We start from the raw sequence: 15,180 nt of genomic DNA, 5'->3' as shown, positions 1-15,180 counted from the left end.
GTTCTCGATCTTTCACCTGCTTGCCGCGTGGGACTAAGCAACTGCTAGATCCTTGGACTTCCATTCACAGCTACTACTGAACCATTGTTGGGAATTGGACTGCAGACTGTAAGTCATCAATAAATTCCTTTACTATATAGAGACTATCCGTAAGTTCTGTGACTCTAGAGAATCCTGACTAATACACTTGTCTTATGGGTTTTAAAAATACATCTGAGAATCCCAGCACTCTGGAGGCAGAGGCAGGNGGATTTCTGAGTTCAAGGCCAGCCTGGTGTACAAAGTGAGTTCCAGGACAGCCAGGGCTATACGGAGAAACCCTGTCTTGAAAAACAAAAAAATAAGATAAAATAAACAAAAAAAAAATACATCTGAGGTCTATTTAAATTTTAAAGCCTGTCTTATTTTAATAAAAGGGATTATGTACACATTAACATATTGTAGACTTGTGGAAACATACAGACAAGAAAGTAACAATGACTCAAAATTCTGCCACCCAGAAATAGAACCTCTGGATGAATAGATACTTCTCTGCCTAGTTTAGGAGAATAGAGAAAGATTTACTTAGAAGGTGACTCGGCTTATTACTGTAGATTACATATGTCAATATTAAGTAAAATGTATGACTTTAACAGTCCTTAAATTTAACGTAAGAAAATAGAACTGTGGTAAAGGTGAAGGGAACCTGAGGGTGGTAGGAAGCACCTGCAGTCCCAGAGCCTGGGAGGTGGAGGCAGGACAAGCCCTTCCAGTCCCTCAGCTACAAAAGGAGTTTGAGGCCATCCTGGCTTATGGAAGACCATATCTCAAAAAAAACAAATTCAACAGGCTTGGTCGTCCACACCTTTAATCCCAGCATTCAGGAGGTAGAGGCAGATGGATCTCAGTAGGTTCTAGACCAGCCAGGGCTACAGAGTCACACCCTCTCAAACAAACAAAGAAAAAAAAGTTGAAAATGAAGTAAAACTGAAGAGATTCCCAAATGCACAGAAATCTGGGTCCCTAAAAATTGCCTCTGAAGTTTAAGCCATGTGCCACCGTTTAAATTAATTTACTTAAACACATAAAGTACCTTAAACCCCCCCGAGTGCCCCACAGCGTTTGCAGTTCTAGGACATACTTTATTGATTTCCACTCCAGTGCATTAGATTTTCTTTTTAACACCCAGGAAAACAATGTCTATCCCAGCTACACATTTTCCTTGCCTTAGCAATGCCTCCTAGAACTTTGGATTTATCACTGCACAGTGAGTAATTCCTCTCGTGCTGCTCAGTTGGAAAAAGCTACAAGCTTTTTTACCACACTTAATTACAAAACATTTCCTCCTCATTGAAACAAAACACCATGTGGTCTTTGTAAACAGCGATGACCTAGATTCGCATCCATCTTGCAAGAGTCCACATTTAAAACAAGTCAGTATCCTGATGCTCCATCTGTCACTGTCCTGCTTCTGTTTCTCCAGGTTCTGTGGAAGCACAAAGTGCATAGTAAATATACGTATTGATGTGTCTCAGGCAACAGGCTTGAGAGCCACACAGCCTGCATGGGTAGCTATCTTTGCTTAAACCTTTACGTTTTATCAAAGAATAACTGGAAAGGATGGGAGCATTGACCTGGGCTGTCGACATAACTATTTCTTTTCAGTAATGTTAACTAGAATGTATAAAGGCATTCGTCACTGAAATTAAACCTGACAACAGCTTTCAAGTAAACAAAGAGGCTGGATGTATCTGTTCCTTACTATTTCATACTAAAATCAAAATAAAAAACAGATATTCCTTTTAAAGAGCATAAAGCCACTGGGAGATGTAACTTAGTGGTAAAGAGCCTGCATCCTAAGCCCCTTGTCTAGTAAAGCTGATACGGCCAAGTCTGACTGCCCAGGTTTGATCCCTGGGACCAAACAGAGTAGAAAGAACCAATTCCCACAAGTTGCCCTCTGAAATCCACACACTTTTTGTTTGTTTGAGATAGCCCCTCACCTCTCTGTTATGCAGCTCTGGTTGTCTTGGAACTTCCTATCTGGACCAAGCTGGCCTCTCCCTCAGAGAAATCCACTTCCCACTGCCTACTGAGTACTGGGATCAAAGGCATGTATCACCATGCCTGGCTTCACACACACACACACACACACACACACACACACACAGGAAAAATTTTAATAGAATATGCTTAGTTTCTGAACCTGGGACAAGGGACTCATATACATATTTTACATATCAAAGCAGACCTGGCCTCAGGTTCTCTCAGTATCCCTCAGTCCCTACCTGGTGTACCCAACCCTGCACTTTCCTGACTGGGGTCTGGGCTGCCCTATCTCCAGAGGCTGCCCTTCCCTATATAATCCAGGCATATTTTGGTCTAGGTTTCTCTCTCTCTCTCTCTCTCTCTCTCTCTCTCTCTCTCTCTTCCTCCACTTCTCTCTCTCCATGGTGACTTCCCTGGCATTGGTCCTTGGGACCAGTGAACTTGCTCTAGAGAAGTTTCCCAATAAACCTGCATGTAATATAATCTAATCCGGATTGAACTGGCTCATTTTACTGTCAGAGAAATAGTTTATCAGAATGGAATTTAAAAGGTCCTAGCCCCTTTGGACCAAAAGGTTGGACGAGAGGCTAAGAGACAATGAGAACTGGAAACACAATTTTGGATTCCAGAAAGCTTTTTGGACAGGAGAAAGCAATGGTTCAGAGCAGGAGAAAAAGCCAACAAGAAAAAAGCTGTTCATTTCCTGTGCAGAGTGGGGGTGGGGGTGGGTGCTGGGGCTGGGCACAGCAGGTTTAAGAGCAGGGAGAAAGTGAGACCCTTGCTCCCTAGAGAGACAGATAGGTTGTGCCCAAGTCCTCAGGAAGACCGGAGGGACAAGAAAAGGTAAAAGGGGTTTGGAATGGAAAGGGGCCTCCCTGCCTTGGAATCTCGTTGAAGCCTCTCACTAGCTTGGAGTTAAAAATTCCAGCGTGATTAACAGGTTGTGCTGTAAAGGACACCTAGGTAGAGATAGAACCTTTGTACCCAGACACTTAGCTAAGAATGTTAAAGTAGCAGTGAACTTTTCTGTTTGTTTTGGTTTTGATTTTTGAGACAGGGTTTCTCTGTGTAGCTCTGGATGTCTAAGAACTCGCTCTGTAAACAGGCTGGCCTCAAGCTCAGAGCTCTGCCTGCCTCTGCCTCCTGAGTGCTAGGAAAAAATGCATAGTTCCATCTGGCCTCAAACTCGCGATCCTCCTGCCTCTACCTCCTTCAGCAAATCCCTCAACAGGGATGAGCCATTCTTAAGACCTAAACATAGATGAACAAGTATGGCCTGTCTCTCCCCACTTGTAAACGTGCACTTTTCTAGCAACCTCACAAGCAAGATCATTAATTTCATTTACGGTAGATGTCATAATCCCCTTGTGCAACCTTTATGACTCATGGTCTTATCCTGTCAGATTGCAATCCTATCCAAGGCAATGAGGAACACCTATAATCTCATAAAAGAAGGGGGAAGGAGAAATGATGTCCCTTAAAAAATGCTTTGATGTGTAACTTAAGAGGCTGCCAAAATAGTAAATGTGGCTACTGCCATGACACTTAGAATTGACGCTTTTGGAGACCCTCACCTACACCTACGCATGGATGCATGCTGTAACACTCAGTGTGCGTTCTAGGACAGACAGAGAGGCACTGGCCCTCCACTGGAAGTGGGGCATCTGAAAGATGGAAACCCTCTGAATCCCAGGATGCTGACAGCTACACTGATCCCTACCCCCACCCCCACCCCCACCCCCACCCCCACTCCCAGCAGGATAGAGGCAAATTTTGTTGGGTGTGGTAGTGGAACCGCCTGACCCAAGAGGACCATCTCACAAGTAGCCACACTCTATAGTCTTCAAAAAAAAAAAAAAAAAAAAAAAAAGAGGCATGGGCAACATGTGGAGAGGGCATATTAAAGAGGTGGTCACATCTCTACCATCCATAATGGAACAAAAATTAATGTCCAGCTAGAGCCTAACTCATGGTAGAGGCTTGATTAGCATGCATAAGCCCCTGGTTTTATCCTCAGGATCTTCCTCCCCAAAATTACATGGAAAGGAAGTCTAAACTGCATGTAATCATGTTTTTTGTTTTGTTTTTTTTTTTTTTTTTTTAGAAAAATTGAAGCTAATTATGGAGAAGGAGCTGAAGGAGGTTTGGCGGAGGAGGCATTGGAAATGAGTTTGAGTAGAGAGCAGGGAACTGTGACTTCCTATTAAAACCTTCTAATGTTTGAGTTAATAAATAATGCAGTTTTTATTTTAAATCCCTCCCTCAAAAGAGGAGGCAAACCTCATGAATGATAACGCTGGGCAGCACTTGGGAGGCAGAGGCAGGTGTGGAGAGCTCTTGGGGGCCCGCTTCTAGAAATTTGTCAAGAATTTGACATTGGGCCAGGACACAGAAGTAGGTTCAGCCGGACTTTGACAGATCTTGATAAGTCCCTGATTACCACAGGACTCTGTTTATTGCCTTGTCTGTTCCTTGACTATTTTTGTGTATTGCCTTGTTTGTTCCTTAACCTTGACCATATTCTTTGTATGTACCCAGAATGATATAAAAGCAGACTGAAAATAAATAAATAAATAAACCAGCTTCAGAATTGGCTGGGGCCAGGTTATAATGCTGTCTAATTGTCTTTTTCTTTTCACTCCTTGCTCCTTTGAGACTCTGTTGATGGACTGAGCTGGCTTGGTCAGGCAGGTGGCTCTCTGAATTAAGAGGCCAACCTGGTCTACAGAGCAAGTTCCTGGACAACCAGGTCTACACAGAGAAACCCTGTCTCTTCTCTGGAGAAGTGGGGGCAGCACCTTTCACAGCTTGCTTTTCTGTAATTCATTCTTTGGCTAGCAACTACATTTGATTTTAAAATATCTTCTTCAGTCTTCAAAACCAATGAGGAAGGCAGCCCCATCATTGATAGATCTTTGGTTGGGCAAATTGCCTTTAAAACGAAGTTGTCTCCTGAGAAAACTAAAAGGCTCATAAACCTCTCACATCACATGTAGACAGTGTGACCGACTAGTTAACTAGATGGACTATGTAATTATACCACACACACACACACACACACACACACACACACACACACGTGCATGCGCTTAACTATACACACATATCTTCAAGCAGCTAGCCCAGACACAGGCCCTCCTGACACACAGCTTCCAGCAAAGTCATTGTTTTTACTGTCACCTTCTCATTTTTCGAATCATAACAGGTCCAGAGGACCCTTTGCCTAAAAAGCAAGATATCATGGCTAAAAATGAGGTAAGTACTTGCTTTTGATATACACATTTTTATCCTTTTGTAGGATAGGATACACAGGTGATTTAAGCAAGATTGTATGCCATATTTCTACTAGGCATCGTAATCTGCATCCTCCCGCTGAGGGGTGGGGTAGCATCGCATGTTTGTTCATTTGTTGGTTTACTTGAATCAGTTGGCCAGGTCCTATGTCCCAAATAGGCTTTGCAGTCAAGCCATATTGTACTGAACATAAATCCATGTGGGGTGGGGAGTTTTGTTAAAGTGCAGAAATACAAATTCTCAATTTCTTTGTCTCCCCACCCCACCCCTTTTTATGCAGTGCTGGGAACTGGCTCCAGGACCTTGTACATGAGAGGTCTATGCTGTACCACTATTTCCAAAAGTAGATTCTAATCCATCAAGTCCAAGAGGGACTTGGAATCCTAGTGGACTTCCAGTGGGCAGGGGGTTTGACCCTGTGGCTGTCAGGACAGACAGTCTCCTGCCTCGGTGCTGGTTGACTTCTGTACAGGCTTCCAGTTGGTGAAAGTGCTGTTACAGCTTAGCGTTATGACATTTGTTTTTCTTTCTTTCAGTTCATAATGAACTGCATCCGCCTGCACACCAGTAAATGGTCAGGAGAAGAAGACGAAAAAGAAAATTAACTAATATTGTAATCTGTCAAAGAAGCCTATTCTCCCACAGCTACAGCAAATATGGAGTCTGGACAAAAGAAATAATACGAATGAACCACATCACATACTTTATGTTTTTTTTCTTTCTTTTTTCTGAATAAGTTATATTTTTATTTTTCACAAATGAAAATGACAAACGTCGAGTAACAGACTATCTCATAGAGACAGAAGCCCACAAAAAAATCATACCAATTTCTAAGAAAGACTATTAAATAAATCTAGGAATAATATATTTTAACTAAATCTACAAATCGAAGTTGAGCTCACGTGATATACTAAAGGAAAATCTGAGATTTCACATACGGGGTTCTTGACTGAAATCAGGAAGGCTCAAACGTTTTCCTCATTTTTAACACTTAATAGCTACAACTGTGTTTTTCTAAATGTCTCATTAGTAATGCTGAGTCTTATAAGTCTGGTTCCCTAATAGTCTATAATGTAACTGCTTTCATCTGAAGGGCCAACAGTCTGCACTGAAATAAAAAGGACATCAGTCAGGCTCCCAATTCCACAAAATCTTATGGTGCAAAACTCTTAACAAGCTTCAGGTAGAATATCCAAGGTAAAATCAGTGTGCTCCCAGCCATCCCAGAAAAGAAGTAATGCAACTGCCGCTCTATACGAATAGCCATTTACATTTTGGCAAGATATGGGCTTGAGAAAACCAACTTCATTTTCGGTAAAATGTATTTCATTTCCACTCAAATCCTTACAAGCTGGAAAACACTAAACACAAGCTGTATGGTTTGTACAGTTGACTGAATCTTGCGTAGCATCGTTTCTTTATGGTTCTTTACAAATATATTGTTCCACTCTGAGGTCCTCACACTTGGGCATCTCCTAGCCACCGAAGGCACCAGAGGCAGCAGCCCCACAAAGTCCCACAGTGACCGCACGAGCCCCAGAGAGAAGAGGAGGTTCGGGAGATCCCGTGGCTGGGAAAGCCCGACATGCGACATGCGGGCCAAGTGGCTGCCAGGTTGAGCACCACGTCATTCCTATGGTTTGTTTTTTCAAAGTAAGTTAGGAGTAGCACTGATGAATGTCTTTAAACGCATATGTTAATATCTAAGTAAACAAGTAAACATAATAAGTGAAATTGCCGGGCGTGGTGGCGCATACCTTTAATCCCATCACTCGGGAGGCAGAGGCAGGAGGATTTCTGAGTTCGAGGCCAGCCTGGCCTACAAAGTGAGTTCCAGGACAGCCAGGGCTACACAGAGAAACCCTGTCTCGAAAAACCTAAATAAATAAATAAATAAATAAATAAATAAATAAATAAATGGAATTAAAAGAAGGGGAACTGTTGGGATAACCCTGATTACAGTAGTATTCTTAGCTCATTATTAATTCCGTTTTGGGAGTACTATTTCCGACTGCTTTGGGGGTGGAGATGGCTCATCTCAGGATCACATTTTGGCCATGAATGGGAGATCAGCAAGACTTGTCGTTGCATCCTCTTTCCTCTGTTTCTCTTCCTTTCCAGGAAAATGTTCTAACTATAGCTCCTGGTGGTTCGCTTAGCTAGTAAGAAATGTGCTCTCTCTCTCTCTCTCTCTCTCTCTCTGTCTCTCTGTCTCTCTGTCTCTGTCTGTCTCTATCTCACTCTCTCTCTCTCTCACACACACTTAAAATCATTTCTGCTAATACGTTATAATATATTCATTATCCAGTTTGGTGGCCACTAGGCACAGAGGCTAGAGATTATTTGAGATAAAGTTCATGTGTAATTAAATGTGCTATTGAGTATTAAATAAACATAAGATTTTTGAAGGCTTTATATTTAAAAAGAATGTAAAATACCTATTTAATGTTTTATATTGTTGAAATAATAATATTTGGAATCTCAGGGGTTAAATAACATCTATAACTAAAATTAATTTGAACTGCTAGTCTTTTTCTTTTTTAGAATGTGGCTTCTAGAAAATTTGTAATCGGCTTTATGTTTATGTTGGACAAAGCAGCCCAAGAGATTAAAGTACTTGAGTGAAATAAGGAATGTGCACTATTCAGATGTTAGTGACCAAGCAAGAGGCTACACGTCCACGGTGCTGTCACTTTAAGAATTGTGCAGCCGGGCGTGGTGGCACACGCCTTTAATCCCAGCACTCAGGAGGCAGAGGCAGGTGGATTTCTGAGTTCGAAGCCAGCCTGGTCTACAGAGTGAGTTCCAGGACAGCCAGGGCTACACAGAGAAACCCTGTCGGGAAAAAAAAAAAAAAAATTGTGCCTGGTGGCTCTTGGTGGGAGCATCCTGAGGTGTTAATCACCTGGACACTTGGGTACCACTTGAAGACCACTGATGGTCTAGGCAGCTCCAGATGATTTCAAGATGTAACCTAGGGCTGGGTGTCACAACTCGGAGGCAGAGGGCTTACCTAGAGAACGCAAGGACCTGGATCCCATCCCAGCACTACTGAGAAGCAAAATCAAACTTACTTCAAATGACACACTTAAAACTGCAGCACTGGAGTCTTTGTGACAGACAGGGTCGGTGGCTGATGGTTCAGTCACAATGAATTCTCTAGCTAGAGCTGGAAAAGCAAGCAATAAGGCAAGTCGTAGCTGTGCTTTGACAGGAGGCCTTGGAGTGGAATACAAGCATTTTTAGACTTGCTGTGAGAGAGAAACGCCCTATAGCTCCCAGGTGGGGGTGAGGTGGGGGTGGGGCATAAGAAGAAATAGAGATGGCCACCTCGAAGGAAAGAGGAAGAGCTAGTGACTACACCTCCTATTGTGTGAGTGACAAGTGTCCTAGAAATGGAAGTGCTGCTCTTAGAGAGGCAAGAAAGGGGTATTCTGAATGTCTTTCCTAGCTCTCTGTGGACCTCATCCCCACAAGACAAACTGAAAAGTTCAGCTACATTGATTTGAATACATTCTGTCAAAGGTAATACCCAGAGACAGTCGTATAATGCTGAGTGCTTTTAATATAGAGAAGAAGAATTTTGGAAGGGCTGGAGAGATGGCTCAGTGGTTAAGAGCACGAACTGCTCTTCCGAAGGTCCTGAGTTCAAATCCCAGCAACCACATGGTGGCTCACAACCATCCGTAATAAGATCTGACACCCTCCTCTGGTGCAGCTGAAGACAGCTACAGTGTACTTAGATATAATAATAAATTTAAAAAAAAAAAAGAATTTTGGAAAATTCTACTTTAGGATTCAAGTTTGTATTAGAATCAAGAAAAGAACCAGTCCCCTAGCCACGTCACTCCTTGGGACATTTTGCATCCAGAATCCTCAGGACAAACCTTGGTTATCCCTCAGGTAAGAGGACTGGCCCACTAGCTGGGCTCTGTGTCACATGTATGTAATCCCATACTTGGCTGCACAGGGAGCTTGAGATCACCCTGGACTGTGTGAGACCCTTTCTCAAAACAACAACAGCAAAGGAGCATTGGCCCTGGACTGGGGTGGGGTTCAATTATCAGGAGTCAGAGATAGGAGGACCACACGGCACGTTTATGGCCAGTTTTAGGGTACATGGTGAAACTTGTCTTAAACACCAATTGGCATCAACAAAATGTAAAATGAGGAGTATTGATACCCTTTGGATCTCTGAGCGAGTTCATGGTGGGAGGGGGTACAGGTAGGAGTGAAGAGAGGTGGGTAGCCGTGCCTGTGCAGTGCATGTTGGGTATCAAACACAGGACCAAGAGTATGCTACACGAGCCCTGTATTATCAAGCTACACTCCTAACTCCAAATATGCTTTCTTTTTGTTGTTGTTGGTCGTTTTTTTTTTTTCTTTTTCTTTTAAACTCCCTATGGTTCCTTTCCCAGCAGAATCAATATTCATGTGGAAGTTTGGGCCAGCTGCTACCCACTTGTTGATGCTAAAACAACAGACCCTTTTCAGCATGGAACATGTTTCCTGAAACAAAAGCCAGTTCTGCCCTCCCTCTCCTTTCCCGTCATCTGCATGTGATTCGGCACTGTAATATGATTTGGGGAGAAGACCATTTTCCCCACTTGACTCAGGATCACCATATGACAAGCAACATTTGGGTCTCAAATTTACCCATGCTCGAATGGTCTGAAAACAGAGAGTTGCCATTTTGTTCTCAGACGCTGCTGGGTAATTACACCATGTGTCCCCCGTAGATGGATCCCCACCTGTGTCAGTCTTCCCAGACACCTGAGGGTAGAGCCAAGACTCTTAACCACCACAGGCCCCTTTTATTTCATGTTTCTTCCAGAAGAGGAAGGTCAGAGCTGCTGGGGCAGTGAGGCCACATCTGTGAATGGAAGCAGTCAGGCCCAGCTTCCTCCCTTTAGTTTGCATTTGCTTGTAGATTTAAAGTAACTGCCACATGATACAAACAACCTTGACAATTTCCATTTTCTTTTTTTTTTCTTTTTTTTTTTTTTCCTTTTCTGTGTCCCTAAGGGGGTCAGAGTTGGCAGTCTGTTCAACATCAAAAACAAAATTCCTTCCTCTGGCTGCCATTCAAGATATTTTTAGGTTTGGAAGCGCACGCTCCTCTCCCTCAGTCCAGCATGTATATTTTTACTCTGCTCTTACCCTATCCAAACTCCACCAGGGCCTGTTTCCTGACAAACTGAGAAGTGAGAAATGCCTGCGTGGGGGGAAAAACTGAAGACACATGTGTTGAAACTCTGCCAGGGAAGCATTACCCAATGACAAACCAGGACAAGTCTTGTGATGTTTTCTTCTGCTCATTCTAGCTTTTCTTACTCTGCTCTCACGGGGCCTGCTCGGACTGCCTAATTTGGATGTCGTGACCCGCTTTTAATCTAAGAGGAGTACCTCAGCCTAAGGACGGCCTCATCGTCTAAATTTGCAGAGTTGGGAGGACAGCTGGACAGATGTCAAGATCAGTGTCTCTTCACTCCAAACATCGAAAGCAAGCTCATTCGGCCTTCCTTCTGGTCTCTTAAGCAGCTATCTTACTGATATCCCAGAAACCCTTTGAACTTCTTCCCTTCCTCCATCCACAGGGATGCAATGGGCACTTAGCAGTCGCATGGCTGCAATCCCCAGAACACACTCAGCAGAGGATCAGGCCTGTGCTGCTCGCAGATTTTGCAATCCTAACTCTCAGCCAGGACACAGTAGAGGTTGCCTAAGGACAGGGAGGAGCTGTCTGCAGGACCCTGCCTGGCTCCGAGTTCAGATCAGTTGTGATTTGCTCTGGAGCCATCTAAGCCAAGAACTGTGCTGGATACTTGCGGGTCATGGACCAACTGTTCTCTTCGCTTTGTGATTTCTGTTCTAATGGTCCATAAGCTTCGGAGCAGTATCCTATTTGCTCTTTGCAACTACCAGATCAATGTGGAGTTTATGGCTGTGTATTGTGTGCATGCGTGCACTTGTGTGTTCGCACCCCCGGATGTTTGAAACAGGGTCTCACTATGTAGCACAGCTCGGCCTGCAACTCACAGAGATCCATGTGCCTCCCGGGTGCTAGTAAAAGACATAGGCCACCAAGCCTCAGCCACTGTCATGTACACTTGCACAGCATCTTTGGGTACCTGATTATATTCTGACTCAAACAAATCACTGCTGCCACCACCACCACCACTAACAACAAAAAAGACAACTGAAGGATATTGCAAAATTATTTTATACAGGATTATTGTACAGTATTACAATGTATTATGTGCAAAATTCCATTGAAAATCATTTACAAAAGGAAGCACAACACAGCATGTGCCGAGGGAGGGTTCTGGGACAACAAAAGCCAGGGGTACAGGGTACGAGGTCCTCTGGATCAGATGCCTATGCATCCTTACACAGGACAGTAACATGGCTTTCTGCTTTTGTTTTGCAATGATCTGTATTACACTGATGTATGACCCTTCTGGAATACGTGTGTCCATAAATTCATTTTATACAACATAAGTCTGACGTCACCATACATCCATGTTTTCTGTTTGCTTTGCTCATTGTCATGCTGAGGATGGAAACCCAGCATGCTAGTGTGTGTATGTTAGCTCTCCCACTGAGCCACGCCCCAACCATTGTCCAATCTTATAATACAGAGGGTTTTTGTTTTGTTTTTTTTGGGTTGTTTTTGGTTTTGGTGCATTCTCTTGCCATCAACATCTCATTGAACTCAACTAAACTCATATTATACATGACTTGGTTTCTGCCTCCAAATAACTGATATCTTTAGTGTTGGCTTAAAAAATGGGTCAGAGGGATCGTTATCCTTGATTTACTTTTCCTTATAGGGATTTTAAAAATTGTTTCCCCAAAGCAGATAGCATATGGAATAGATCTTTGTCAAAGCTCACCACAGCACATATTTTACAGTACTGACTTCTTTCCCAATGTCCTCCGGAAGAGCCTGAACCTGCAGACTACATTCCTCAGTCCCTCTTTAAGAGTCTGTTTCTCTCTCTACCTCTCTCTACATTCATTTCTCTCCTAATTCTCAGCATCAATTGCTTAAAAACATAAACAGACAACGAACCGGTACACCAGCACTAAAAGTGAACAATGTAACAATACACTGCTAAAAGTGAACAATGTAACAATATAACAGTATACCCGATTTTTTAAAGGCAGCCTGTGGCCAGCGTCAGGGATTGCTTTAAGACAACCAGAAGTCTCTCCCCACAAATTTGCTGAAATATCCAGTTACAGAAGAGAGATATCTACGAGGCATCTAAAAATGCAGTACTCTCAAATCCAGCAAGAGATTTATCTTCAAATATTAAATGTTAAATCACATGCATACTTATAGAATATTTTAAAAGTTACAAAAATATTTTAAAAACCAATCCTGACAGTTTACCTGCAACTGCTATAAATTTTTCTATGAAATATATAAAAACACAAAGGCTCTTTGTAAAAAAAAAAAAAAAAGTATAGAATGAAGGAAGGACAAAAAAAGGGCATGAGGGAAGGGTGGCGCCATCCACAAAGCTGAGGGGGACCTGACACACTGCATCCAACAGTCTTGTCAACACCTGCTATGGAATCCAAGAGAAGAGTTTGTACCTTAAGTGTTTCCTCAGCACATATACAGATGTGTAAGCCAACCCTGAAGCTGGCTAAGGTTAACTAGTTAATTAACCAGTGATCTCAGGACACCTGAACCATTAAATGCAATTCACCATTTCTGGAGTAGAGTCTTAACTATTTCCCAAATCTCAGCTACCTCATCTGGGCAATGAATCTAAAGGATGCCCTTGGCCAAGTCAGCCTATGGATGGCTTAGTCACTGAACTGAGGGATCCTTGAGAAGGTGGCTGTCTTCTAAGCTCAAACACAAGGCAGCCAGAAAGCTAGACTCTCAGCTCCCTTTTTGGATGTATCAATGGGAAGTCCCATGTGTCCCCTATGAGGGAGTGAGGTCGTCTCCATTCTGGAAAACCACCCCGTAAGGATCACTCTTGATTCGTTTGTAGACAAAGTGGAAGATGTGGGGCTGAGGCCGGCTGTGCAGCTCGGCCTTGATCTTCTGAGGATAAGTGTCCTCTGCCAGTTGTTGCCATGTCTCATCAACAAAGAGAAACAGGCTGTACTCTTCAGGGTCCTCCACCTTAAACTTCTCAGCACAGAGCTGACACACATCCTCTGTGGTAATGTACGGTCTCACAAGGAGGGTCTTCCCAGTGCATCCGCTGTTGACCTCTTGGAAGGCAACTCGGAGGTAATTCTGTCAAGGGGAAAACAGAGATGTCAGGAGCAAGCGCAGAAAAGCAAACAGACGCTGTTCAGAGGTAAGTGCAAGGCTGAACTGGCGAGCCACTCAAGGCTCAGGCTTGTCCAGATGTTTAGTCAGACAGTCAGACCATGCATGCAGCTTTTGCCAGGAAAGATTCTGATCTGTACTTGGACAGTGGCAGAGACTATGGCCGGGACTGAACTGCCACATGTTAATTCATTGCAAAGGGAAACAACAGGAAGTTCCACCAGCCCTGGTTTTCATCTTTCTATATCCATTATAAAGCCAGCTGCTGAAGAGATCCTAAGAATGTGAACCCTATCCGAAGTTGGGATTTTTCTCAGCTTGAAAAATAACCCAAACAGCAGGAGAGTCTGGGGCAGCAGTTAGCAGGAAGGGATTTAAAACATCTAGACATACCAGCACCCATGATGCTTGCTTTGTGCCGTTCTAAGAAGCCTACCCAAAGACAACAAGGCTTGGTCAAACTGCTGAGGTCTGACCACTCTCCCCATGCAGTGATCTCATGCGGCGCCACCTTACATAAGGCTCCCAGTGGCTCGGGCTGAAATGTGGGAAGAATCAGGGAAGGGATGCTGATTCTGCCAGAAGGTTTTGGGGCTGACTAAGCATAACGTGATGCTGGGGAAGTAAAAGGAGCCGGTTGCAGGCTTGGCATTAAGAGTCATGTAGGTGCCTTAAGAGACAGTGAGCCTCCCAGGAACCCCTCTCCTTGCATACATACCCTATATGGCAGTAGCCCAACGTCTGCATGAGCTAAACAACTCACTGTGTGGATGCTCTTGAACAACCTAAGCAGGTGTGTGTGGTATGTGTGTGGCGTGTGTGTGTGGGGGTGCAGCATGTGTTGTTCTTTTGTAGTTGGTGTGTCTGAAAGGAATTTCTGAGAACATTGCAATCTTGGAGAAGAACATGCTGACCTTGCTTTTCAAGCACGGGCTTGACTTTGAACCAAGGCTTGTTTTCAGAGTATGAGAAGTGGGCGAGGAAAGGCAAGGGAGGTGTGAATCTGGACACGAAGGCAAATACATCCTGCCATTGCAGGTTCCTGCAAGGGAACTGGCCGCGCAGCACTTGGAAATAAAGCACAGCCACGTTTCAGGGTTTCACGGGAGCCTTCAGATGATTGCCCAAAGGGAGCTGCAGATCGGATCCCCATTGCGCAGAGAGAAGTAACTCCGGGGTTGCTGGGCCAGGGAATGGCTCTGTGTCACCCTATGGGAACCACACAGCAGCTCGGCCTGGAAACCTGCGAGGGGGCTGGCTGCGGTGTCCACTCTCTGACCTGCTGCCCGGCTGATTCCAGGGGATTCGGTTTAGAACTTGAAGGAGAGAAGGGGGGAGGGGCAGTAGAAACATACCTTGTTGCACCTCCCCCACTTCCCAAAGGGCAACTGGGGTGGGGGAGGTGGGGGTGGGGGTGCTGCGCTGCAGGATAAGCACTGCTGTTTCCTGAGGAAACTGGATATCCGGTCCCTCTGCCCAGGCTTTCTCCTTTGGACATTTTGTTGGGTTAGGTATTTAACAGCGGGCCAAATGTGTGTATGTTTTTTTTTTTTTTT

The 15,180-nt window shown here is 43.9% G+C and overlaps 1 protein-coding gene and 1 pseudogene across 1 annotated transcript in view; both read right to left on the bottom strand.

The window, feature by feature from the left end:
* Nucleotides 1-6,320: 6,320 nt before the first annotated feature.
* LOC110318022 lies at nt 6,321-6,953 on the bottom strand (annotated as a pseudogene).
* Nucleotides 6,954-11,541: 4,588 nt separating this feature from the next.
* Rin2 (Ras and Rab interactor 2) overlaps nt 11,542-15,180 on the bottom strand; it is a 102,648-nt gene continuing 99,009 nt past the window's right edge. The window contains exons 11-12 of the mRNA XM_021192786.2: nt 14,980-15,112; nt 11,542-13,588 (exon numbers count right to left, since the gene is read on the bottom strand). Of these exons, the coding sequence (XP_021048445.1) occupies nt 13,268-13,588; nt 14,980-15,112 (454 nt within the window). The 3' untranslated portion in view covers nt 11,542-13,267. The remainder of the gene's footprint in view (nt 13,589-14,979; nt 15,113-15,180) is intronic.

This window comes from Mus pahari, chromosome 3, assembly GCF_900095145.1.
Source record: "Mus pahari chromosome 3, PAHARI_EIJ_v1.1, whole genome shotgun sequence".
Taxonomy (NCBI): Eukaryota; Metazoa; Chordata; class Mammalia; order Rodentia; family Muridae; genus Mus; species Mus pahari.
Note: the sequence above shows the minus strand (reverse complement) of the source record. Positions and strands in the feature narration are given on the sequence as shown.